At 32.2% G+C, this 21000-nt stretch overlaps 3 protein-coding genes across 7 annotated transcripts; 1 reads left to right on the forward strand and 2 right to left on the reverse strand.

The window, feature by feature from the left end:
- Positions 1–1641: 1641 nt before the first annotated feature.
- On the reverse strand, positions 1642–15004 carry LOC123718610 (polypeptide N-acetylgalactosaminyltransferase 35A-like). 2 transcript variants are annotated; one of them, XM_045675264.1, is made up of 11 exons: positions 14873–15004; positions 14414–14683; positions 14029–14164; positions 13356–13788; positions 12544–12784; positions 10733–10878; positions 9023–9175; positions 8073–8290; positions 7195–7324; positions 6165–6299; positions 1642–4433 (listed from the first exon to the last, which is right to left on the reverse strand). In XM_045675264.1, the coding sequence occupies exons 1-11, from the start codon at positions 14967–14969 to the stop codon at positions 4302–4304; spliced, it is 2091 nt and encodes a 696-aa protein (XP_045531220.1). In that variant the 5' UTR covers positions 14970–15004; the 3' UTR covers positions 1642–4301. The 2 variants fall into 2 exon arrangements, with proteins under 2 accessions (XP_045531220.1, XP_045531221.1); XM_045675265.1 differs by lacking the exon at positions 14414–14683 and having other exon boundaries at positions 14873–14969.
- On the forward strand, positions 14619–20238 carry LOC123718611. 4 transcript variants are annotated; one of them, XM_045675267.1, is made up of 7 exons: positions 14619–14799; positions 15104–15187; positions 16375–16483; positions 18604–18856; positions 19005–19115; positions 19399–19530; positions 19925–20238. In XM_045675267.1, exons 4-7 carry the CDS (start codon positions 18605–18607, stop codon positions 20006–20008), a joined length of 579 nt encoding a protein of 192 aa, XP_045531223.1. In that variant the 5' UTR covers positions 14619–14799; positions 15104–15187; positions 16375–16483; position 18604; the 3' UTR covers positions 20009–20238. The 4 variants fall into 4 exon arrangements, with proteins under 4 accessions (XP_045531223.1, XP_045531222.1, XP_045531224.1 ...); XM_045675266.1 differs by lacking the exon at positions 14619–14799 and having other exon boundaries at positions 15091–15187; XM_045675268.1 differs by lacking the exons at positions 14619–14799; positions 15104–15187 and having other exon boundaries at positions 16466–16581.
- LOC123718613 lies at positions 17300–17954 on the reverse strand. The gene has a single exon (XM_045675270.1). It carries the CDS (start codon positions 17836–17838, stop codon positions 17329–17331), a length of 510 nt encoding a protein of 169 aa, XP_045531226.1. The 5' UTR covers positions 17839–17954; the 3' UTR covers positions 17300–17328.
- Positions 20239–21000: the final 762 nt, after the last annotated feature.

The raw sequence follows: 21000 nt of genomic DNA on the forward strand, positions 1-21000 counted from the left end.
TAAGATAATTCTATCATAACATAATTTTATGACCAATAATACTATATTTTAATCTTAACATATCAAACCTATATATTTTATGCTTTTTCAAAAAAAAATAGCTTTTATCTACACAAATGTCTTCAATTATCTGCAAAATCTATTTGTGACCGGTTAACACCGGAGGGTTCTAAAAAATTTGATGTATTTTTGTTGCTGAAACTGGATTTTTGCAAAAATTGGAGCCAAATTCCAGAACTGTAAACGACGTAAACGACCATTTTATAATTGTATAAATTGACAATTTCTACATCTATTGTACCTATATGCTTTAAAACATGCTATTATTCTTGTCATTTACTGTGGTTGTCATGACGGCATGTTTTGTTCTTTTCATTACTAACACTCTATAAATGAAATCAATTCTGTAGGTCGTAATAAATAATCAAAGACTTTTAAGGCTATTTGCCTTCTTTTTATGTAATTTTAAATGTTAAAATAAATGTTGATTAACATATCAAATTGGTGTTTTATTTCACCCTCGGAATTCCCTTAGTTGTAGTTTTAATTTGATAATAAGAGTAACAAAATTTTGTAATCTTAAAAGATAAACAACTTTTATATGGAAAATTCTTGTTAATCTTGTATAACTAAAAAGTGCAGTGTAGGCCCAGGCTTGAACTTGCGACACTCATCCCTGATCGATCGACATTTCTTTCTATGGCCGCATTTAACACTAGCTTTATTAAATTCAAATAGTTACAACTGCACCCTAGTATTAATATAGAAAACCATAATTTATTGACTATAATAGTTCAATAAATCGTGACTAGAGGGCGCTAAACTCAGTTTCAGTTATCAGTAAGTGTTTAAATAAAACCAAACACGAATTTCTTGTTGATCACTTATATTCGCGCTATATATCCGTTAAAGACTTGTAGCCACACCTAGAATTCGAGGCTCTAATCACTGCGATGACGTCATACCCTGAAATGCTCTAAGTCTCGACCCCACTAGCCACTGGGGCTGGGGCTTTCGGGACGGCCAGTCAGTGTTTAGACTGGTCGATGACCCTTGCCTTAGGTCGGAGGAAGAGCACTAACCAACCAACGAACTCCCGGACTTTTATTTAAATATCGATAAAGTATTGATCGTAAAATCGTTAAAAAAATTAACGGCGGTACAACCTTTCTAGGTCTGGTCCTCTAATTTGTCCTGGTCTGTATATGTTTCATGATCATTTGTTAATCTAATAGGCAAGTAGGTGATCAGCCTCTTGTGCCTGACGCACGCCGTCGACTTTTTGGGTCTAAGGCAAGCCGGTTTCCTCACGACGTTTTCCTTCACCGTTCGAGCTAATGTTAAATGCGCACATCATGCCATGCTAATGTTAAATGCGATCCACTAGGCCAACGACAATTATTCAGCCTTATTAAAAAACGTTTACTTTCATATATTACATTATCATGTTTTATTGTTATTTTATTTATTTGAATAGGCAAAAAAATCCAACTGTCTATTATTTAAAATTATCAGTAACCAAATCTGTAATAAAACAACAAATATTATCTATTATTTATTTAAAATATTAAAACAAAATATATTTCAAATAAGTTCTACATTGTATAAAACAGTAAACAACAAATACTTATATTAAGACGAAACAACCTTGGATTAAAAAATAAAATAATCATATTAAAAAGCGCAGAGGACTTTCTAATTCCAGATGCTTTTTAATTAACATATCTCTTTGTCAAAAATGCAGTACTCAATAAAAAGTACAATAATTAGTGATATTTTTTTTATATAACAGGGGGGGCACAGTACAGTCACACCTGATGTTGAGTGATACCGCCGCCCATAGCACTAATGCCAGAGGGCTCGAGCGTTTCTGGTCTTTTAATAATTGATATGTTATATTTCATAAGTGTTTAATTGTCTTTATTTTAACGTGTGTGATGATTGAGCCTAAATAAAATAAAATCAAAATACATATAGAAATAGTAAGATGTTAGAAACAATAAAACATGTTGACTTTATAGTCAGACAATTCATAATTAATTTTTGAGATTCCTTAATCAACATAATGCAGTATGTAAGATTCTTAACATTTTACATCTACATACATTAAATTTATTAAAACTAATATAATTAAATCTAAATAATCACAACTATCACGTAAATTCAAGATCATTATCAGAAGGATTTTACCGAATTAAAATTTACAAATAAATTACAAATTTTTCGCGTAAATAAAAAAATACATAATTTTACAATATAACCAGGATAAAATTCATAGTTAATACTTGACTATTCATCAATTATTTCAGGACTATTTTCTAAAGTTACGTACACGAATTCAAGCGCACCGGAACAATGTGATGCATACGAGATCCAAGTTTCATTGATTTTCGGTATAAATGTTGTCACAAGTACATTTTTAGGTTTTATAGTTTTACCACACAATGTCGTTCTCGCCGTACTAGCGTGAATTAAGAATGTTTACGAATAATCAAAAATTATATAGCGGGGGTTTAAACGTTACCTTAGAAATATTAGCATTTTGGCTTTGGCAAAACACTACTATAAAGAGAAATGTTTTGTTTGTTTACTCTAAAACTACGGGACAGATTTGATAAAATTCTTCATCATTACAATGCATAATTATGACCGATGAACACGAGCTATAGATTTTTTTCAAAACTGTTAGTGATCTGAATAACTTCGATAATGTAAACCAAGGTGTAATAAAAATCCCCATATCCAAAATGCGTAACCATTGACAACAGATCACGATGACAGCACAGGTTTATAGAAGACAACTAATCTACAAAAAAGACTGCCATACCAAATATTTTACAAAAAAAATCGTATTTAAAAGACCATTAACGAAATACTATAGAGCCCAGAGCACAGCAATTTATTTTATAATTACAAATATAAAAAGTATTTCGGAATACATTCTGGCGTGGAGGGTTTCGACATGTCTTGAAGTACGTCGCGACATGCAGACTCGTTATTTCAAGTAGACAGATAACGCCTAGAGCTCACTCCACATGCAACTGTTGTTAGACAACTTGTTATGTTCAATTAGAATCACTGAGAAAAACTGGCAAAAAGCTAAAGCTATTGCCATATAAAAAATCACTGAGAATATTCTTCAATTTGTTATTTTTATTATCCCTTTATTTCGCATATAACCGAAAATCTTTTGCCTTTAAAAAAATACCTCGAATAACAATGGAGTGAGAGCATACGGAATAATTAAATACAGTATTATTCGTATGATGTAAAGCTATATATGTATATATTATTGGAAGGGCCTTCACAGAAGTTTGACTTCCATTTAATTTCGATTAGATTATGAAATTTCGCTGGTAATGCATATGTCTATAGTACTATTTTCGTACAATAGAAATATTTTATGACATGATAATTAATTTATAACCCTAATTTAATTAAAGCACTTCTGTAAAATTATGTTTAAGGTGAAATATGAAGTTGAAACAGTTTCGCTTTTAAATTTAAATAAAAGTTAAAGGATCGCCAAAAAATTGGTTTAAGAAAAGTTTTTTAATCGATTGTTTTAAAGCAATTAATCTATCTGGACCGCAATTGAGTATTTAGCGAGACACTGATCTCCGGAAGCGTGTCATATTGGTATTTCCCTTTAAATTGTGAAATAAATCAACATCCATTTAACACTTAGAGGCGATAGCATAGCATAGAATTTCTGGAATAACGGATTAATAATAATCCAGTAGCACGAGATCGCTATATGGCCTCAGGTTACATCGGTTTCTTTGATCATTATTTCATACAGAAGTCGGTTATCTGCCGATTTTTGGATTTGAGACAAGCCGGTTTCAATGTTTTCCTTCGCCGTACGAGGAACAGCACATATACAGAAATTCCAGTAGAGCACGGCCATGACTGAACCTACGAGCGCAGGGATGACAGTCGCACACTGATGTAGGCCTTATAATTTTCAAACAAATCAATATACAATTTAAGTGTATTATTAAAAAGTCTTTAAAAAAGGTATTTTACCATATTTTATCCATGACTAATTAGCATCCCTTAACTGTTAATTCGTTGTAAAATTAACACAATAGTTAATATAAAAATTTCACAGTTTTCTTTAAAATATATATAAAAATAATAACTATATTATATAAATGAAGTCTAGACCCAAAACTTAAATACTTCATTTGAGATTCACATGAGATTCGTATATTACAGTAGAAAAGTCACAATACAACAGAATCTGAATATTGATAAATGTAAATTATCACTATTTCTACCGCTAAAAGTATCATAGTTTACGATCTAATAAAATCCCATTGATTTTTCGATTCGTTGTTGCAAATCACCATCAAAATAGGTTCATTCCGGTAGGCGCGATCGACTCCCAAACACATTCCAGCTGCTGCGTTATAAATTGGGCTGCCAGCCTAGAAATCGTAAATATTATTTATTAATATACAGGGAGATCGGTAATTCAAGTCGTTAGAAAGTGATAAGGGTGACTATTGTGATAATATTTTATATGAAATTGGCGTTTTGTATAGGAGAAACAAAAAGTTTTTTTAATAGAATATATTTCATTAATGTATGTAACGTTGCTATCTACGCACTTTAACCATCTTATAGGTAGTTCGTTAGTCACTTAAAAAATCATTCGGACGTGAATCATTAAAATTTTTGAAGGCGGTTTCGGCTGCCTCATCAAAGTTGAATTTATGACCTTGCAAGAAATCCAAATTTCGAAAAAATGGGAAGCTAGGTCCGGGGTTGGCGGATGTCTTAGACATTCCAATCGAATCTTCTCTAATTTGGTAGCAGTCTGTTGTGCAGTGTATGGTCTAGCATTGTCGTAAAGAAGTAGTGGCGTAGAGCAATTGGCCAGCTTATTTACCAGTTATATTTCCCATCATGGTTTCCAGTTGCTAATAGACATCTGCCGTAATCATCTAGCCAGATTTAAAAAGTTATAGTGAACGTTCGGCGCTAGTCCACCAAACACACTTTTCGGAGTCAATTTTTGCTTTGGCTGGTTTGGATGGGTTCAGCCATTGCGATGAGTGCTTGTGATTATCGTTCATGGCAGGCAATGATTCGATTTAAAATTATTGTGCCGGTGGAGTTATGTAACGCAGCAGTGGATGCGCGTTTGTCGATTCGCTTCACTCAATTCAACTCAATTTCAAGCTTTCACCTTCCCAATTAGCTTCAAGTGGATTAATACAGTTTTATCACTAACACCGCAGCCTGCAGCTAACTTAGACCTAGTTTGCGATGGATCAATCCAAAATAGCCTTCAGTTTTTCGTTATCAAGTTTGGTCTCCGGCCGTCCACGGGGCTTGTTCTGCAGCTCGAAATTTCCAGAACGAAAACGTTGGAACCAAAAACGCACTGTGTTTACTTTTGGGACAGCGCCGCCATACACATCATTAACCCTTCGAGTCGTTTCTGCAGTACTGGTGCCATGGTGGAACTCGTACTCGTAAATAACGCGATATTTCATGTTTTCCATTTTATAAATAGTGACGCAAAGACGCAATATTGAATCGATATATCAATGATTATTTGTACCGCGCGATCCCAAAGTGCTGCGAGTGAACAAATGGTCCGGCTGCAGGATTAGGGCACTCATAAGTTATTAGCTAAAAATCGAATTTCCACGTATATTTATAATTAGGAGAATGTATATCTACCATGTTGCCTATCAAAATTTGGCCGCTAGTATTTTTTAATGAAATTCACTTGATATTTAAATGAAATCTAATCTACATCACGGCAATTTACTAAAAGATTTTAAAAAATCACGGGAACCGTTGCCAACCTGGCCGCACTTCTTCGTAGCCAGGTATAAACAGGCATGATTTCGATACATTTATACATTCATAACGATCATACATTTATTAATTATATATTAAATTAAAGCTATTTTTTTTCTATTATCATATATGGGTGCCTAGTTAAATCTGGCCGCAATTTTTTTTTTAAATTTGTCATTTTCAAAAGGAAGATTTTTTTGAATATTTTCTAAATTCTCAACCATCGGGGTGTCGGTTACTCACTAACATTCGACGCATGCGGAATGGCTTAAAAGCGTCGTGAATTTAAAAAAAAAACATTTCAACGCGATCGTCCATCTAATCACACGCGAGCTTTTACTCACCGAGCCCTTGTGCTTCCACTCCTGTGTACTTCCCAGCTCATGGCACTTTCCAAGTAATGGTGATACATTATTAACAGCATCGAGACACAGTGTACGTGCTAATACTAGTTCACTTCGATCCGTTTCGAACCAAACCTAAAAAATAATTTAAGAATTTAACGAAACACTAAACGTTTAATTTAATTGGTCAAAAGCATAAACTAATTGCATTATCTACTACTGATTAGGATTATCTTGACATTGCATAATAATGAGTAGGTGAATGTTTATATATTTGTACGGTCTAGTGTCCAGGATACGTATTCGAAATTGTAGGTAACAACGCTTTAGATATGTAACCGGACTATAACAAAATCCGCAAGATTTCCTAGGAAATTTATAATCATTATTCCTACAAGAAAACAGCGTACCAAATTTTAAAAGGCCGGCAACGCACTTGCGAGCCCTCTGGCTTTGGGAGTGTTCATGGGCGGCGGTATTACTTAGCATCAGGTGAGCCTCCTGCCTCATGTTCGAAAAAAAATAGATAAACTTACCAAACTCACGCATAAAATAATTAGTAAGTGATAACCAAACGGCATGTGCGCTCTGATTGGTTGAATAAGGCACTAACCTAACCTAACCGTTTTGAATCTTACGAATGGATATCCGTTCGTTTATAAATTTAATATAAAGTAAAAAGGACTTATGCGACACTCATCCCTGAGGTCGTAAGTGTGATAGCCAGCTGAGTGCCAATTGACTTTATGTATATGCGCATTTAACACTCGCTAGTACGGAAAATATCGTGAAGACGGTACTACACCCAAAAAGTGCAAGGTATATTAAGAAGGTTGATCACCTATATGCCTAGTAGAAATGATCGCGGCATACAGAATTCTGAGCCCCACACCCAAAAGATTGTAGATTGTATTGGTATGTGTAAGAGTTAATATCGTAAAAAGAAAGGAAAATCAAATAAAATTTACGGAACTGCGCTGCGTAGATTATTAGCTTAATTACTTGTTAGTAATATAGACAACACAATTACCTGATTATGACTCCTAATACAGTTCACTAGTACGAGCCCACTACCTTTAGTCTTGATGTCTTTCGCGCTTTGTATACAAAGGCTCGTGTTCTTCAATCTTATTTGATAAGAATCAGTGTAATTCCTTTTTCTGAAACAGATTTATTTTTATCATGCATTTGAACTCAGATATTTCATTCCGTAGAATTCTGACATTTCATAAGTGTTGCTACTAAAAAAGTTCTCCATTAAGAAGGGAAAAATTTGACCCATTTGAGGGCAATAAAAAATAAAATGCTACGTATTTTTTGTTTTACATATAAAAAGGTAAGTCTAAATAATTACTATAAGTGATCTAATACAAAAATAGCAAATATTTCAACATGACGATCAATATATCGAACTTTAGTTTAGTTTATTTTATGCTTTAGCTGGCATCACTGCCTAGTAATCCCAGATTTGGTAAAACTTTTAAAAAATGTTAGCTGTGAAATGTTATTTTTACTGTTTGCGTAACGGGTCGTAATTATCACTCGCCGTAAAACCACTTTAAATGTGGCGCTTAATACATTTTATACGTTCACTAACAAATATAATCTATGTATAAAGGCATAGAAATTGAAAACTGTGCCCGGCTAAAAAGGTTTGTAATCTGTGATATGTCAAAATAATATAGCTGTCAGAATTCTACGGAGTTAAAAGTCAAAGTGAATATAATTCTATTTTCCCGTATCACGTCGTCGTTCCACCACTAAGCGTCATTTTCGACAGTTTTTGCCGCGCGTTTTGCAGTATTAAGTCGGATTTTTGTATCGCATAAGCAAATTTAATAGTAAAATAAATGAACCAAATAATTGTCTATTAAAGCACTGATTGAAAATGTCTGTATTATATCTTACCTAGAATGCCACGGCTGAAATTTGTTCTTGTCTGGATCATTAAGGGCTTGAATCCTTTTCTTAGCTATTGAATTTTCCCCACCCTCCAGTTCTGGGTAAACATTCTCAAGATACCACTTAAAGGACTTGCAATTTAGTTCCTGGCGAAGTTTTTGACGTTCAGAAATATCACCTATGGAGACGTGAGCAGCTGCCGGGTTGTGTTCGATCACTTTATTCTGAAAATATAATAAAATACCTGTCAATTGAAAAATTATTTTTTTAACTACATTATTCCTGCATGTTCTCTTGTCTTTTAATTTCTCAGATTTTTTGTGGACAAACATACTAACACTCACAAAATTTATTACTCACATATTATGTAACTCCAACAATAACACATACATACAGTAAAAAAAATATCTAAAGAGACAAATGAACCTATATATATGTAAACATCAATATTTTGGTAATTCGTGAAATAATACTATATTAAAATGTATACCTTGTTCATGTTCAAATTATGTATTATCTGTTCTTTTTATGACTATAGCATCTGTAATAGACAATAATCTATTCTTATAATTTATGGCTGAGTGATGAGTATTTTTGAATATTGATTGTAGTTGTATGCAAATAATTGAATTATGAAAAGATTAGAAACATTTAATTGATATATATTGTAAATTAATTTTTTATAATAAAATTATACATGTATTCATATACATCTAATCCAAATACAAATATTAAGAAGAGTTGGAAGTAGAAAAAAAGGAAACATAATATATATACCATGTGAGGTACATGTTTTTTTGTATTTTACATTTAGTGATTTTGTCGGCTATCGAAAAGCAAATTGTATATTGTAATTGTTTTACAAATAATACATGATTTAAAGCCAGAATCAAGATAAGAAATTTTAATATAGAACGCTCAATACTTATTACTATAATATTTCTATAATTGCTTACAACGTATTCATCCATCCAAACACGCGCCATTCGCATAGAATTATGTAGCATAAAGTCCTCTTTATCACCAAGGCCATACGGCCTACGTTTCCTGAACACGTGACCCACACGACTGCAAGGTATTAATTCCAATTTCCCACCACACATCCATATCTACAAATACAAAAAACTTTAATTATAAATGAAATCATATACATAATATACAATATATGTCAGGAATGTTATGATCGAGTCAATTGATTTTTATTGTTGCTTTTGTTTATTTCTTCTGTTACTTTTAAGAATTATAATTTTATTATTATTATTATTTGTTTCTACTGAGTGTTACTATTATTAGATTCTTATTCTTTTTTGCAACTCAGGCGCAAACTAGCTGCTGTGGTCTCTGGCAGAATGACCAGCGCTGTGGAACAACTCTGCATCTCTATCCTCTTATATTTGATTATTGTTATGCTGTGTGTATTTTGTTAGTAATAAATGTTATGTCTATGTCTAATTAGATTGGTTTTGTTAATATTTAATTATTTCATACTTTGAAACCATTACCTAACTTATAAGTACGAATATTGTTACAACCAACTTATTTTATTTATTTATTTATTCACACTTCGTTGCATTTAAAAAAACACAAATAACACAATACATAAAAAAATGTATGGGATGCAACGGCCTTATCGTTGACAAGCTATCTCTACCAGGCAACCCTAGTAAGAGAAAAATTGTGAGTAATTGTTGTGATTTAAAACGAGATCGGTGCTCTGAACCAGCTGCTTGTAAAGTAAGCTAGTGTTAACTGGAATTAATCTAAATTAAATATTGTACGATAAGTATTTGTCAATATCTATACTGTCCAAATATATTGGTCATCAAACAATAACGTCTTTGAGTGAACTCCTCAGATTTAAATATAATTTCCCATAAATATAATGACTTATTTATAAACTTAACAATAACGATAAAAAGCCTTTCCGAATTACAAGATTAACATTGAGATTGAGCATATAAAATATCTCGCAATTCGGTGAGCCAGTAATTAATCCTGCCCCAGCTCGCTCCAATGAGTTCCATCATTGGCAACTCTGATACAGTATGGCTCCAGGGTCAGGCTGATGTCAACTAGCCATCGTGTTTTTGGGCAGCGCCCCTGTCTTCCGGTGCTGTCTCTTGGATGCCAGTATGCAGATGCATTTATTTGTTACATTCATTAAGTTTGCATTACTTGAGACCATCTCCATTTTAAGCTAGTATAACTTGATTAAATTCTAATAAATAATGTTGTTTATAACACGTTTGACCCAAAAGTCTTGCCCTATTGTTTCGGCATCTGATTCATTATTATTTTTCTTAATAGCCTACATTCATTCTTAATCATGTCATTTATGGAATTGCTGTTTTCTTCACGATGTTTTACTTTATTGATCCACTGCTGGGTTTTGAATCCACGACCTTTGAGTCGAGTGCTGTAGTGTTTACTCAGTTTCCACACCATTTGGTCCGTTGTGCGTAAAGTCCTGGTGTTTTACTCAGCTTAGCAGCTTGTAGAAGCTCAAAAGTTTCCTGGGCTTCGCAGGCTTCACGAGGCGACCTCACTCTAAGGATTTACGTTCGTTGAGAAGCCACAGCCACGCATTCCAGGACTATGAAGGTGACTGATTAATCTGCTATAAAATAGACCCTGTACAAGGTATCGGTTATGCTTACTTAACTTACCCTAAACGAGATTTCTAGATTTTCACCACCCCATAGGTTCATTCCAGAATCATATTTGCCAATTTTATTGAAATATTCTCTATATATAGCGAAGAGACCACCGGCTATAGTCGGCGACTTAATTGGTTTTACAAAATCTGCATCATCTAAAAATTACAAAAACATCATACATACATACAATTGTCATATCAAAAGTTATTCGAGTATATTTGTAGTGTGAAATATGTTGGACCTAAGTGATTTGTAAGAAAACAATTTGCTAGTTGCTATTAAAGGCACTTGAGATTTTTGGTGTGTGTGTGAATCCATACTTAACTATGATGGTCCTCATCATACAGTGGGTATTATATATTCATCAACGTATATCAATAAATCAATATATATATATATATATATATATATATATATTAATTTACCCTATATGAAACACTATATGAAAAAATCAAATCAAGCAAAGACAAGTATTTTTTTAAAAAGAACAAAGTGCAAATGGGCTAGAGGCTCAACGCATTGTTTAGGAGTTTCCTGAATATATATTAGTCACATGTAGTTGTCTCTCTAGTTAAGATGTCCGAAAGTACCTTTATAGATTCCTGCAAGTACTTTGGTATTGAATCCCTTGAATGTAGACGTAAACAATACGACCTAATGTTTTTACACGCTATTTGCAACGGTTTATTTGACTGCCCTGACTAATTGTCGCTTTTACTATTTCACCCCTTTCTTCATCAAAGCAAACTATTTCGAATTCCTCGGGCTAATGCAAACTATTTACGTAACTCATTCATGCATCGAATACTTTCAGAGTATAACACAAATTACCAGCAAATAGATGTAACTAAAAAATGCTTAAAAATATTCTGGTCTGATTAGGTACAATGGCATTGTTATTCTTCTTTTAAATGTATTAGGTCCTTAAATATGTAATTGACGTTTTTCGTACTGGCCACTTTCACCTGAAAAATAGGAGATGTCTATGGTTTTGATTTCCAAATTCAATTTTATACAGCTATTTACTCGTGCATTTGTTTTTCGAAAACCATGATTCATTTCATGTTCCCGTTGTAATTTTTTTCTTTGCTTTTTCTCTTTTTATTTATAAATGTAAAACATGAAAAACGCGTTATTTATGAGTACCAGTTCCACAGTGACAACAGTGCTGCAGAAACAGCTCGAAGAATTAATGATGTTTATAGCGGCAGTGTGGTAAAAGAAAACCAGTGCATTATTGTTCTTGAGATTTCGACCTGCACAACAAACCCCGTAAACGGAGACCAAAGTTGATAACGAAGAATTGAAGGGTATTGTGGAATCCATCGCAAACTACGTCTGTCCGTCCTCACTACCTAATTAGAGGAGCTTCAATTGGAAGGTCTAATCATTCACCATACTCCCTGGATTTGGATTACCATTTTTTTCAACTCTGATGGGGCTTTCGAAACCGCCTTCAAATATTTTATTGATTCCCTTCCGAATGGTTTTTTAGTAAGGGGATCAATGAACCACCTATAAAATGGCAAAAGTGCATAATGGTACAATACTTTGATTAACTGAAACTACTTTTTGTAGCTCCCAAACAAAACGCCAATTTCATATGTAAGGACCTAAAATTATAATGATCAATGCATCTTACAATATTTTTTTTATTCATATATATGTTAAATTTTTATTTTGTGGTTTATGTTTGAATGTGTATTCCGTTTGTGGCTTTTGTGTATAATATTATTGTTAAGATATTCTATATTAAGTAGCTGTAGGAATACTGATACTATGAATAAATAAATAAGAAAATGACACAAAGAATTGTTTACCTTTAAGGATACTTTTAGGTACATTGTCCCATTTATAGTGCAGACCCCAATTAAAACCACCACGAACTAATGGACTTGCAGTATAATCAAATGTGTCTGCATTAATAACATCTATCATTGGAGCTACAACATTTGATGAATAGCGTGTCTCAACTCCGTTCACACCTTGGGATATATGTGACAGCAATGGAGGTAGCCAATTCTCATTCACCTCAATGTGGGAATCCAGGAATATAAGTACCTAAAATTAAAACAAAATATGGGCAAAAGTTCTAACTGAATGGACCACATTAAATGACACACACAAGCCAGGTAAACCAAATATAATAGATAGATGAATCGCAAACCAGACAGCCTGGATAAGTCCTGGATGTATTCTATGCAATATATTTATCAATGTCGGTTATAAGATATTTAAAACTTTAAGAAAAAATTTACAAAACAGGCAAAATATTATACCTGTTTGTCTTATTTTTGTTAGTTACCAACAATAATTAATAATAATAACATGTGTAATTACTCAATCTATTTATGACACAAATAAAAAAGTAAAAAGTATACTTTTTACATAATATACAGTGATATTAAATAATAGTTGATTCTATGTCTTTGTTCATTAGACTTCTAGCCTTCAGATGAGCTCTATGTTTGGCACATAGCTTAAAGGGTTTTATATATTATTAATAAACAAATAGGGAGCCAGCGTTAAAGGTACTCCAGTACAGGGACCAAACATTTAGTATTTGTTTTTATTTTCAATTGATTAATTTTTAATTATTATTATTATTACTATGTAGGGTAAGAAAACTTACCTCTCCTACACTATTATCTGCTCCATACAACCTTGCTCGTATCAATCCTTCTCTCTTACTAGTTTTCAATAGCCTAATATTTAAGCCACTCTTAGACAATTTTGCTGCTTGACGGTCTGTGGTCTTTTTTAACTCACCATTATCATCATTAATATAATCAACAATATTTTCACCGTCTATATTGTTAGTCTCAATCATTTCTTCCTCTTTTCTCATTCTATTATTCAACTTATCAACTGCTTCTTGAATATTGGTATGTAAATTTTCAATGTCACTAAAGTCATCAATCAATACAATCTCTTTTAAGTATCTTTGTTCTGTACGATCTAATATTGAATGTATGGACCTCATGAGAGTCTCAAAATGTTCATTGTAAAAGCAAATTATTATTGATGCCTTAGGAAGCCTCTCTGGATATTGCATGGATTTACACCTGTAATTAGTTGGTTTAATAGTGGATACTTTTGTTAAAATACCATTATATTCCATAAGATTGAAATACTAATTGTTTATATTTAATAAAGAAAATAAATGAACAAGGAACTACAAATAGCCATTAGCTTGGATAAATATTTACTCTGTTACAAAAAAAAGTGTAGATAACCTGTCATAATACTATAGTTTTTATAGACAGCTTAAATTTAAATATACAAATCCAACAAGTAAATCTTACAGTTTATGTCTTGTATCAGGTAACTGTCTATGATTTCCAATTCTCTGAGAGATGAGTGTATTAAACGCATGTAAGTTGTACCCTTTTTCCCTAATCCTTACATCTTCTGCATTGCGAATTAACCCATTTTGATTTTCTGTAAATACATTAACATTATTACATCATATTATTAAACAACCTTTTTAAATTTAAATTTTAAATACATAATTATTCTGTACATTGTAATTAAAAGTTAATTGTATTTCAATTTTAGTTATTTATTGAATATTTTAATCCCCAGAAGTATGGTCTTTTAGAATAACAAGCATTAAAGGTAATATAATAGATCCTGTTTTATTTTTATTACATATCAATCATTGTAAACAAACTATTTAAATGTATTTACCCAGACTTTTATCCAATTTAAGTGGTTTCTGACCAAACTGCCGGGAAAACTTCTCTTTAAGCATCATTTTTCTCAAGTACTCAGAATGATCTCTATTATTTTTCCACAGCCTACTTGAATATTTAGAATTTGCTTTTAAGTTATCATACAAAAGGTTCTTTCCTTCTAAACCAACTATAGACTTATCATTATTTTTCAATCTATATTTTTCTTCTGAGTTTACTAAATGATATTGTATTCTGTGTTCTGCATTTTGTATTTTATTAGAACCTAAAAACACAGGCATGTCTTTGATATTTTGTGAACTGTTGAATAAGTGAAACAATTAAAATTTCTTGTGATACTACAGCTAGTAACAGGAATTTCCATCAAGAAACTATACTTAAGTATTAGAATATAATGAATATATATACGCCAATATGAAAGCATACTTATATTTAATATTTGTTCGAGACTTACCGCTTACACTGAGCAACCAGTAGAGATACAACGAAACGCTCCAAGTTGCTGACGCTGCCAATATGCCCCAAAGAAATATATTAACAGTTTTACCCATATCTTGTAGTTTGAAATCATTAAAAAATAATTTTTTAGTATCTCCAAAGATTAAATATTTTTGTCACAACTCTATTCCTGTACTTTGTGTTATAATCTTCCATAAAAATTACATACTGCCTATTTACTAAGCAGCCTTCAAGAAACAAGTTTCAACATTCAACGTTTACGTCTCAACCCTCAAGTCTCAACTTTCAACAAGTGTGAAGTGAACAGCTAGTAAGTAATGTCAGAGTTAAAGTATGATTGACAGATAACATTTCAGGCTAAGCGAAATTTTATAATTTTTCATCACATTCCACAGAGGAAAAATAATTCAGGCCCAATGTTAAACCCCTTTGTTTTATCTCCTATGCGACTGGGACACGTCTGCACTCCAGCTCATCTTGCTAAGCTAAATATTTTAGACAGCCCTACGTGCGAATGCGGATATGAAGAAGCTGATTTGAACCACATCATGTTTATTTGTTCTCGACGAGACCGGTCGGCTCTTCTCGAAGGTTTCATTTCCCGTCAAATTCCTTTCCCTTCATCCATATCCTGTTTACTTGCAACATTAGACACACGTATAAACTTTTAGCAGCTTTTATCTTAAGTAATGATATAAAAATTTAGACAATATGAAAGTAAATGTCTTGTCTTATACTCCTTTTTTATGTAGCTCTATAAGAATTGATCTTTTATTTTTTAGATTTAATTTCCATTCTTAAATTCCTTTCCATTTCATAATTATATTTTTTTACCCGTTTCCGTATTTTTACCCTGGGCCACAATGCACAAACCGTGCGGGCCATAAAAAATAAAAATAAAAACCCTTTGTAGTTTTTTTTAATTATTTTTGTACCCTTAGTTTATTTATAATGTTTAAGCAATAAAAAATATTGCAGACGTTAATATAATTTGAAGGAAAGAAAAGGAAACGGAAGGAAAAGTTATAAATGATTTTACTTGTAAAGTATGGCTAAAGGATTATTAGTTATGGAATATGTTTCCTGTCGCTACCACCCTTGTAGCGTTAAGGGTGCAATGTTAATATTATTATGGGTTCTTTACAAAACAGGATTTATGTAGGTTTTTAAATCGTAAATAAAATGAGTAAAAGGAATTAAAGTTTTTAACCAAAAGTAATGTTTTAAAAAAATAATAAACTTATTTTTGCCCGTTACATCTATGTGTATATCATAAAAGTTATGCGATATAACTTTCAGAAAAGTTACAATTTGACAGTAAATTTATTCGTATCGGGAAGTCCGGGACAAATTAGTAACGACAAGTTGATTTTTAGATTAAACTAAATTACCAAACTGTTACATTTTTACTTGTGTGTTTAATGTAGGCTCTACCTGTATAAAGCACCATAGACTATCGACTCAAAATAAGCGTTTAACACTCTTTATATCCCTTAGCTAGATGCTTTAAACAAAGCCAAGAACGTGATGCGATGCAATACTTGGGATCCCTTATATCACATTGGTGCTAACTTCCAAGGCTCCATGACGTAACGCGTGAAAGTAGGTGAGTCTCGGCCACTACTTGCCATCAGAAATTAGTTAGTAGTGAGTTACTTAATCACTACAGACGTAAGTTTAAACCAAAAGCAGTGTCTTAACAAGGTGAGTCATTCTCTTCCAAATATTTTTAAGTTATATGAAGGTACATCAGCAAACTAACGAATAGAATTAATTTATAAATAACGCTTCTGTGACGAAACCAGTAAACTACTATAAATAGATTTAAAGCAAAATATATAATATATCTAGGAATATATATATTATCTCGTGTAAAAGGTCATTTTATATTTAAGAAATGTTATATCAAGCTTTGCGTATGTGATTAAGTTGTTTCCAAAAACATAAGCGGGATCTCACAGTTAACTTACTAACACAAGCTTAATGCAACATTATTTAATTTTTTTACCCACTATCAAATAATCCTAAACAGTGTGTATAATAGCATTTACATAATTACGTTACGTACGTTCTTCAAAAAATTAGCCTTCCGTGCCTCATACTGAAACAATAATTTTCACCCCTGCCTCGGACCCGGAGTAACAGGCATTAAGACTATGGCGATTAGGATTCGTTCTGCTTCGGTATTTATCTCATTAATTAATTAGGTTATTTATCTAAGTAAAGTAAATGATTTATACATTACTAAAGTTAATTAACTTTAATTATTATAATGTTAAGATTATTTTATTTAAATTAATTAATTAATTTGTTTATAATTATAGTACTTATAAGGTGACTCAGGCATGTAACTTTGACATTGATACGATTTGGTAATATCTCTTTTACAAATATTTAATAAATAAGAATCATAATGCCAATAAGTAAGGCTTAAAAACATATATAATTTATTTAAGTAATTTCCATGAGATAGGTATTCGCAACAAGCATAAAGTACACCCAGAATTCTAGAAAAATTGTCAATATGAAAAACAGAAATACTATTGAGGTAAACGACAATTTTTTTACAACACATAACGTATCCATAAAGAAACAAGACAGCGGAGCTGCGATACATAAAGTTATATTAATTAAGTTCATGGCAAATATAATCCATACCGATACTGCCAAGGGACCGGGATTGTTAGAAGTAGCTCCCAAAAACATAAGGGCGCCGCCGATAGTCAGGAGTAAAGACGTCAATCCTAATGTTAGAAGTACACATTTCTTCACTGTGTCATCTACTGGGCCTTTGGAATGTTGGAAAAGAAACGCTGTAACGGCCTTCTCTATTAGGCCGTATAACACTATTCCAGTTAATCCAAGGCCTCCCATTCCCAACCCGACCAAAGATATTAAATAAGTTGCATGTTTTGCCGGGAACATACCAAAACATCGGGTCACTTCTGGCATTTTTTCCATACTGTTCTTTTATAAAATTAGGATGTTACATGTTATTAATGTTGGGTCAATTCAACCAATAAGTATTAGATTATTATATTATAAATATGTCGAAAATTTGGCATCTGACTTTTGCACAAAGAGTATTGTAGCCAAAGAATTAATCAATAAAATAAATATTTTATTGCACGAATAATAACTATACAGATCTCAGACATCCACGCAGAGTGAGATCAATATAAAACGACTATTATAATTTAACTCTATAACAGAGAACTCAGCCAGTAATTAATTGATGGAATGACCATTTCACTAAATAAAAGGGTAAAAAAATAAGAATGTTTAAGTAAGATGATGATGATGATGCGCGCGTATTTGGGGATTTTGCGAAACTATCCAACCTATTTTTAAAAGAGTTCAAAGAGGTCACAAATTACACTTTCTGGAAGCCTATTCCAGTCGGCCACTACTCGGTTTGGGACAAAGTTCTTTAGGGAATTTGTGTTATATTGAGTGGTTTTCAGTTTAAAAGAACTACTCCCAAATATGTATTTTAACCTAAAATAAAGAGATTCTCAATTCCTGGAACATTATAGTGGCAAGTGAGGATTTTATATGCTTCAATGAGATTTTCTCTTAATCGCCTACTTCCTTAATGAAAGAATGAAACCTATTGACACAGAATTTATAATATTTTCATTTCTACAAGACACATCATGAATTCTGTTACAATTTGCGTTATTAATACACATTAAAGATGACTCTATAAATTCTCTATTTTTCCAGAATGCATTCAACACTTTTATTACTATCGATATACACAATAGGGACGCTTGCTACTCCAGTAGATTATCCTATTAAAGTCGATCTTCCAGTATATGAAGATCCTGGAACATTTAAAGGGCCATCTGATATTCATCTAGCTGAACCCCTATTACCCGAAAATCATCCTGGAGTTGACACGCTACACAATAATAAACCTAATTTAGTGGATCATAAACTAGGAGCGGCAAACGATATACTTCATTACAAAACCCGAGTAAGCAAATATTTTTGAATACGAGCTTGGAACAGATTAAAAAGCAATTTCAACCGCTTTAATTAAATTCATTTAAATTGAAAATACGCTTACGCTCAATAAGCCACAAGTGAAATATTTAGACACAAATAATTTCTTCCATTTCCAGTTAGGATATGGAACAAAGACTGAAGGGGCATTGCTGGAAACTGAAGGATTCGGCAGTAAAGTTCTTTCTGTCAACGAAGGCATTCAGCATGTTGCCGCTGGGTTTTTACAGGTACATAGTATGAAAAAAAAAATTTACACTTTACTTGTCACACTATAAACAACTTCATAAACAATAAAATTATTGTATTCAAATACGAAACATAATGTTCATAACTATGGGTCGAAAGTCAGGTATACTTGAACCTACAAGTATTTACACATATGATTTGCTTTTTGCATAACATACCTACATCATATTTCTGAAAAATACATTAGATAAACTATAGGTGAAAAATTTAAAACGCTTTATATCAATGACGGATGTTTTATAATAATGTTTATGCTTTTAATAGCCGAAACCGATAGTGGATACAATACGAGAAGAGGAGAAGTACGGAAATACAGGTGACAAATTTTATAACACTGGTCGAGCAATTGTCGGCGGTGCGGAGCGGATATCGAACCTCGTCAATTCATTGATTGCGGTGAGATTTAATATGGTTCTATTTTTGATGTATCAGTTACTACATTTTCATATAGCATTTTATTTGCCGTCAAGTGTGTTTGGATTATATTATTAGGTACTACTCTAGACTTAACACTTAATAACCCACGACAAAAATATCACCAGTGTAACGACACTATTGACTCATTAGATAAATATAATTTCTGGTATTTAGTAAATTAAGTAAGTTTTTCATCTTATTACATTTTTTAATATCGCCTGCTCATCTACCTGTCTGGCGCTTCCTTCCTACCTACACCTAGGATCTACTCTAGATTCTAAGTAGAGACTATTAGCGATTATGACACCTACATGTCAAACTTATTTATAAGTCTCGAAACTGACTCTTAACAGTTTGAATATTATTATTGCAGATACCAGGAACCCTGTTGAACACTATAACTCGATCCGCCTCCGAAAAACTGAATGCATTTGGTGGAAAACTTGTTGGTTTATAGATAGATATTTGTTAGAATTAAAAAAATCAAATTAGTTATTGAATAATTCTGTATTGTCTTTTGTAATTTTAATTATTATCTTACTTACGCATTTCTTCCACTTACTATTTCCTTTCTTCTTTTCCCAATATCTTTTCTTTTTACTCACTAGGGTTGCCTGAGAGAGATCGCTTAATAGCTTTAAAGCAGCTCGTCACACTCCTAATCATTTAAATTAAGATATTTTTATTTTAACGGCAATGCAATGTGTTCAAAAATAAAAAATCTAATCATAATTATATAATAAGTTGCATTTATTTTAATACTCGATTAGTTACCTCGGAATTCATTTTATGAAAGTCGTAATTAATGAGAAAATATAACAATTGATAATAGGTTTCGTAAAGGAAAATCTAGTCAAGTAAAGTAAAATCAAGTAAAGAAATCTCTAGATAAAGCGACAATACCCGTAACTGCTGAGTTAAAGTGTGCTAAAATAATAAAAACACAAGAACAACAAAATATTCCATTAGTACCTGACCAGAGTATATTTCGTTTATTATTCATTTAAAATACCTTTTATTTAGCTCAACTGAATACTTCTTTTGTTTTGAATTTCGCGGCTTCGCGCAGGTCACGCTAAAATGATAAGAACACACGAAAACCACCGCGCGTATAGTTCTCCCGAAACCTCATGGCACATAGGGAAATAAAAATATGTTGTGGGCAACTGGGGAAATTAGATTTAGTCATCTTGATACTGTTTAATTTTAATTTGTCTTTAGTATTAATGAAAATGAAATATATTAGTGATTTGTATGAATAATGTTATTATACATCAGGTTCTAAGGAAGGAAAATATATCATGAAAAATACATCAATTGTAAATTACTTTATTTACTAATTTATTATATATCATTTTAATCACACAAATAATTTAAAACCTCATTCATAACTAGAAAACGATTCCATTTTTTGTAGAGATGTTTATTAGAAATCAGCTTCTAGCAATT

This window comes from Pieris brassicae, chromosome Z, assembly GCF_905147105.1.
Source record: "Pieris brassicae chromosome Z, ilPieBrab1.1, whole genome shotgun sequence".
Classification (NCBI taxonomy): domain Eukaryota; kingdom Metazoa; phylum Arthropoda; class Insecta; order Lepidoptera; family Pieridae; genus Pieris; species Pieris brassicae.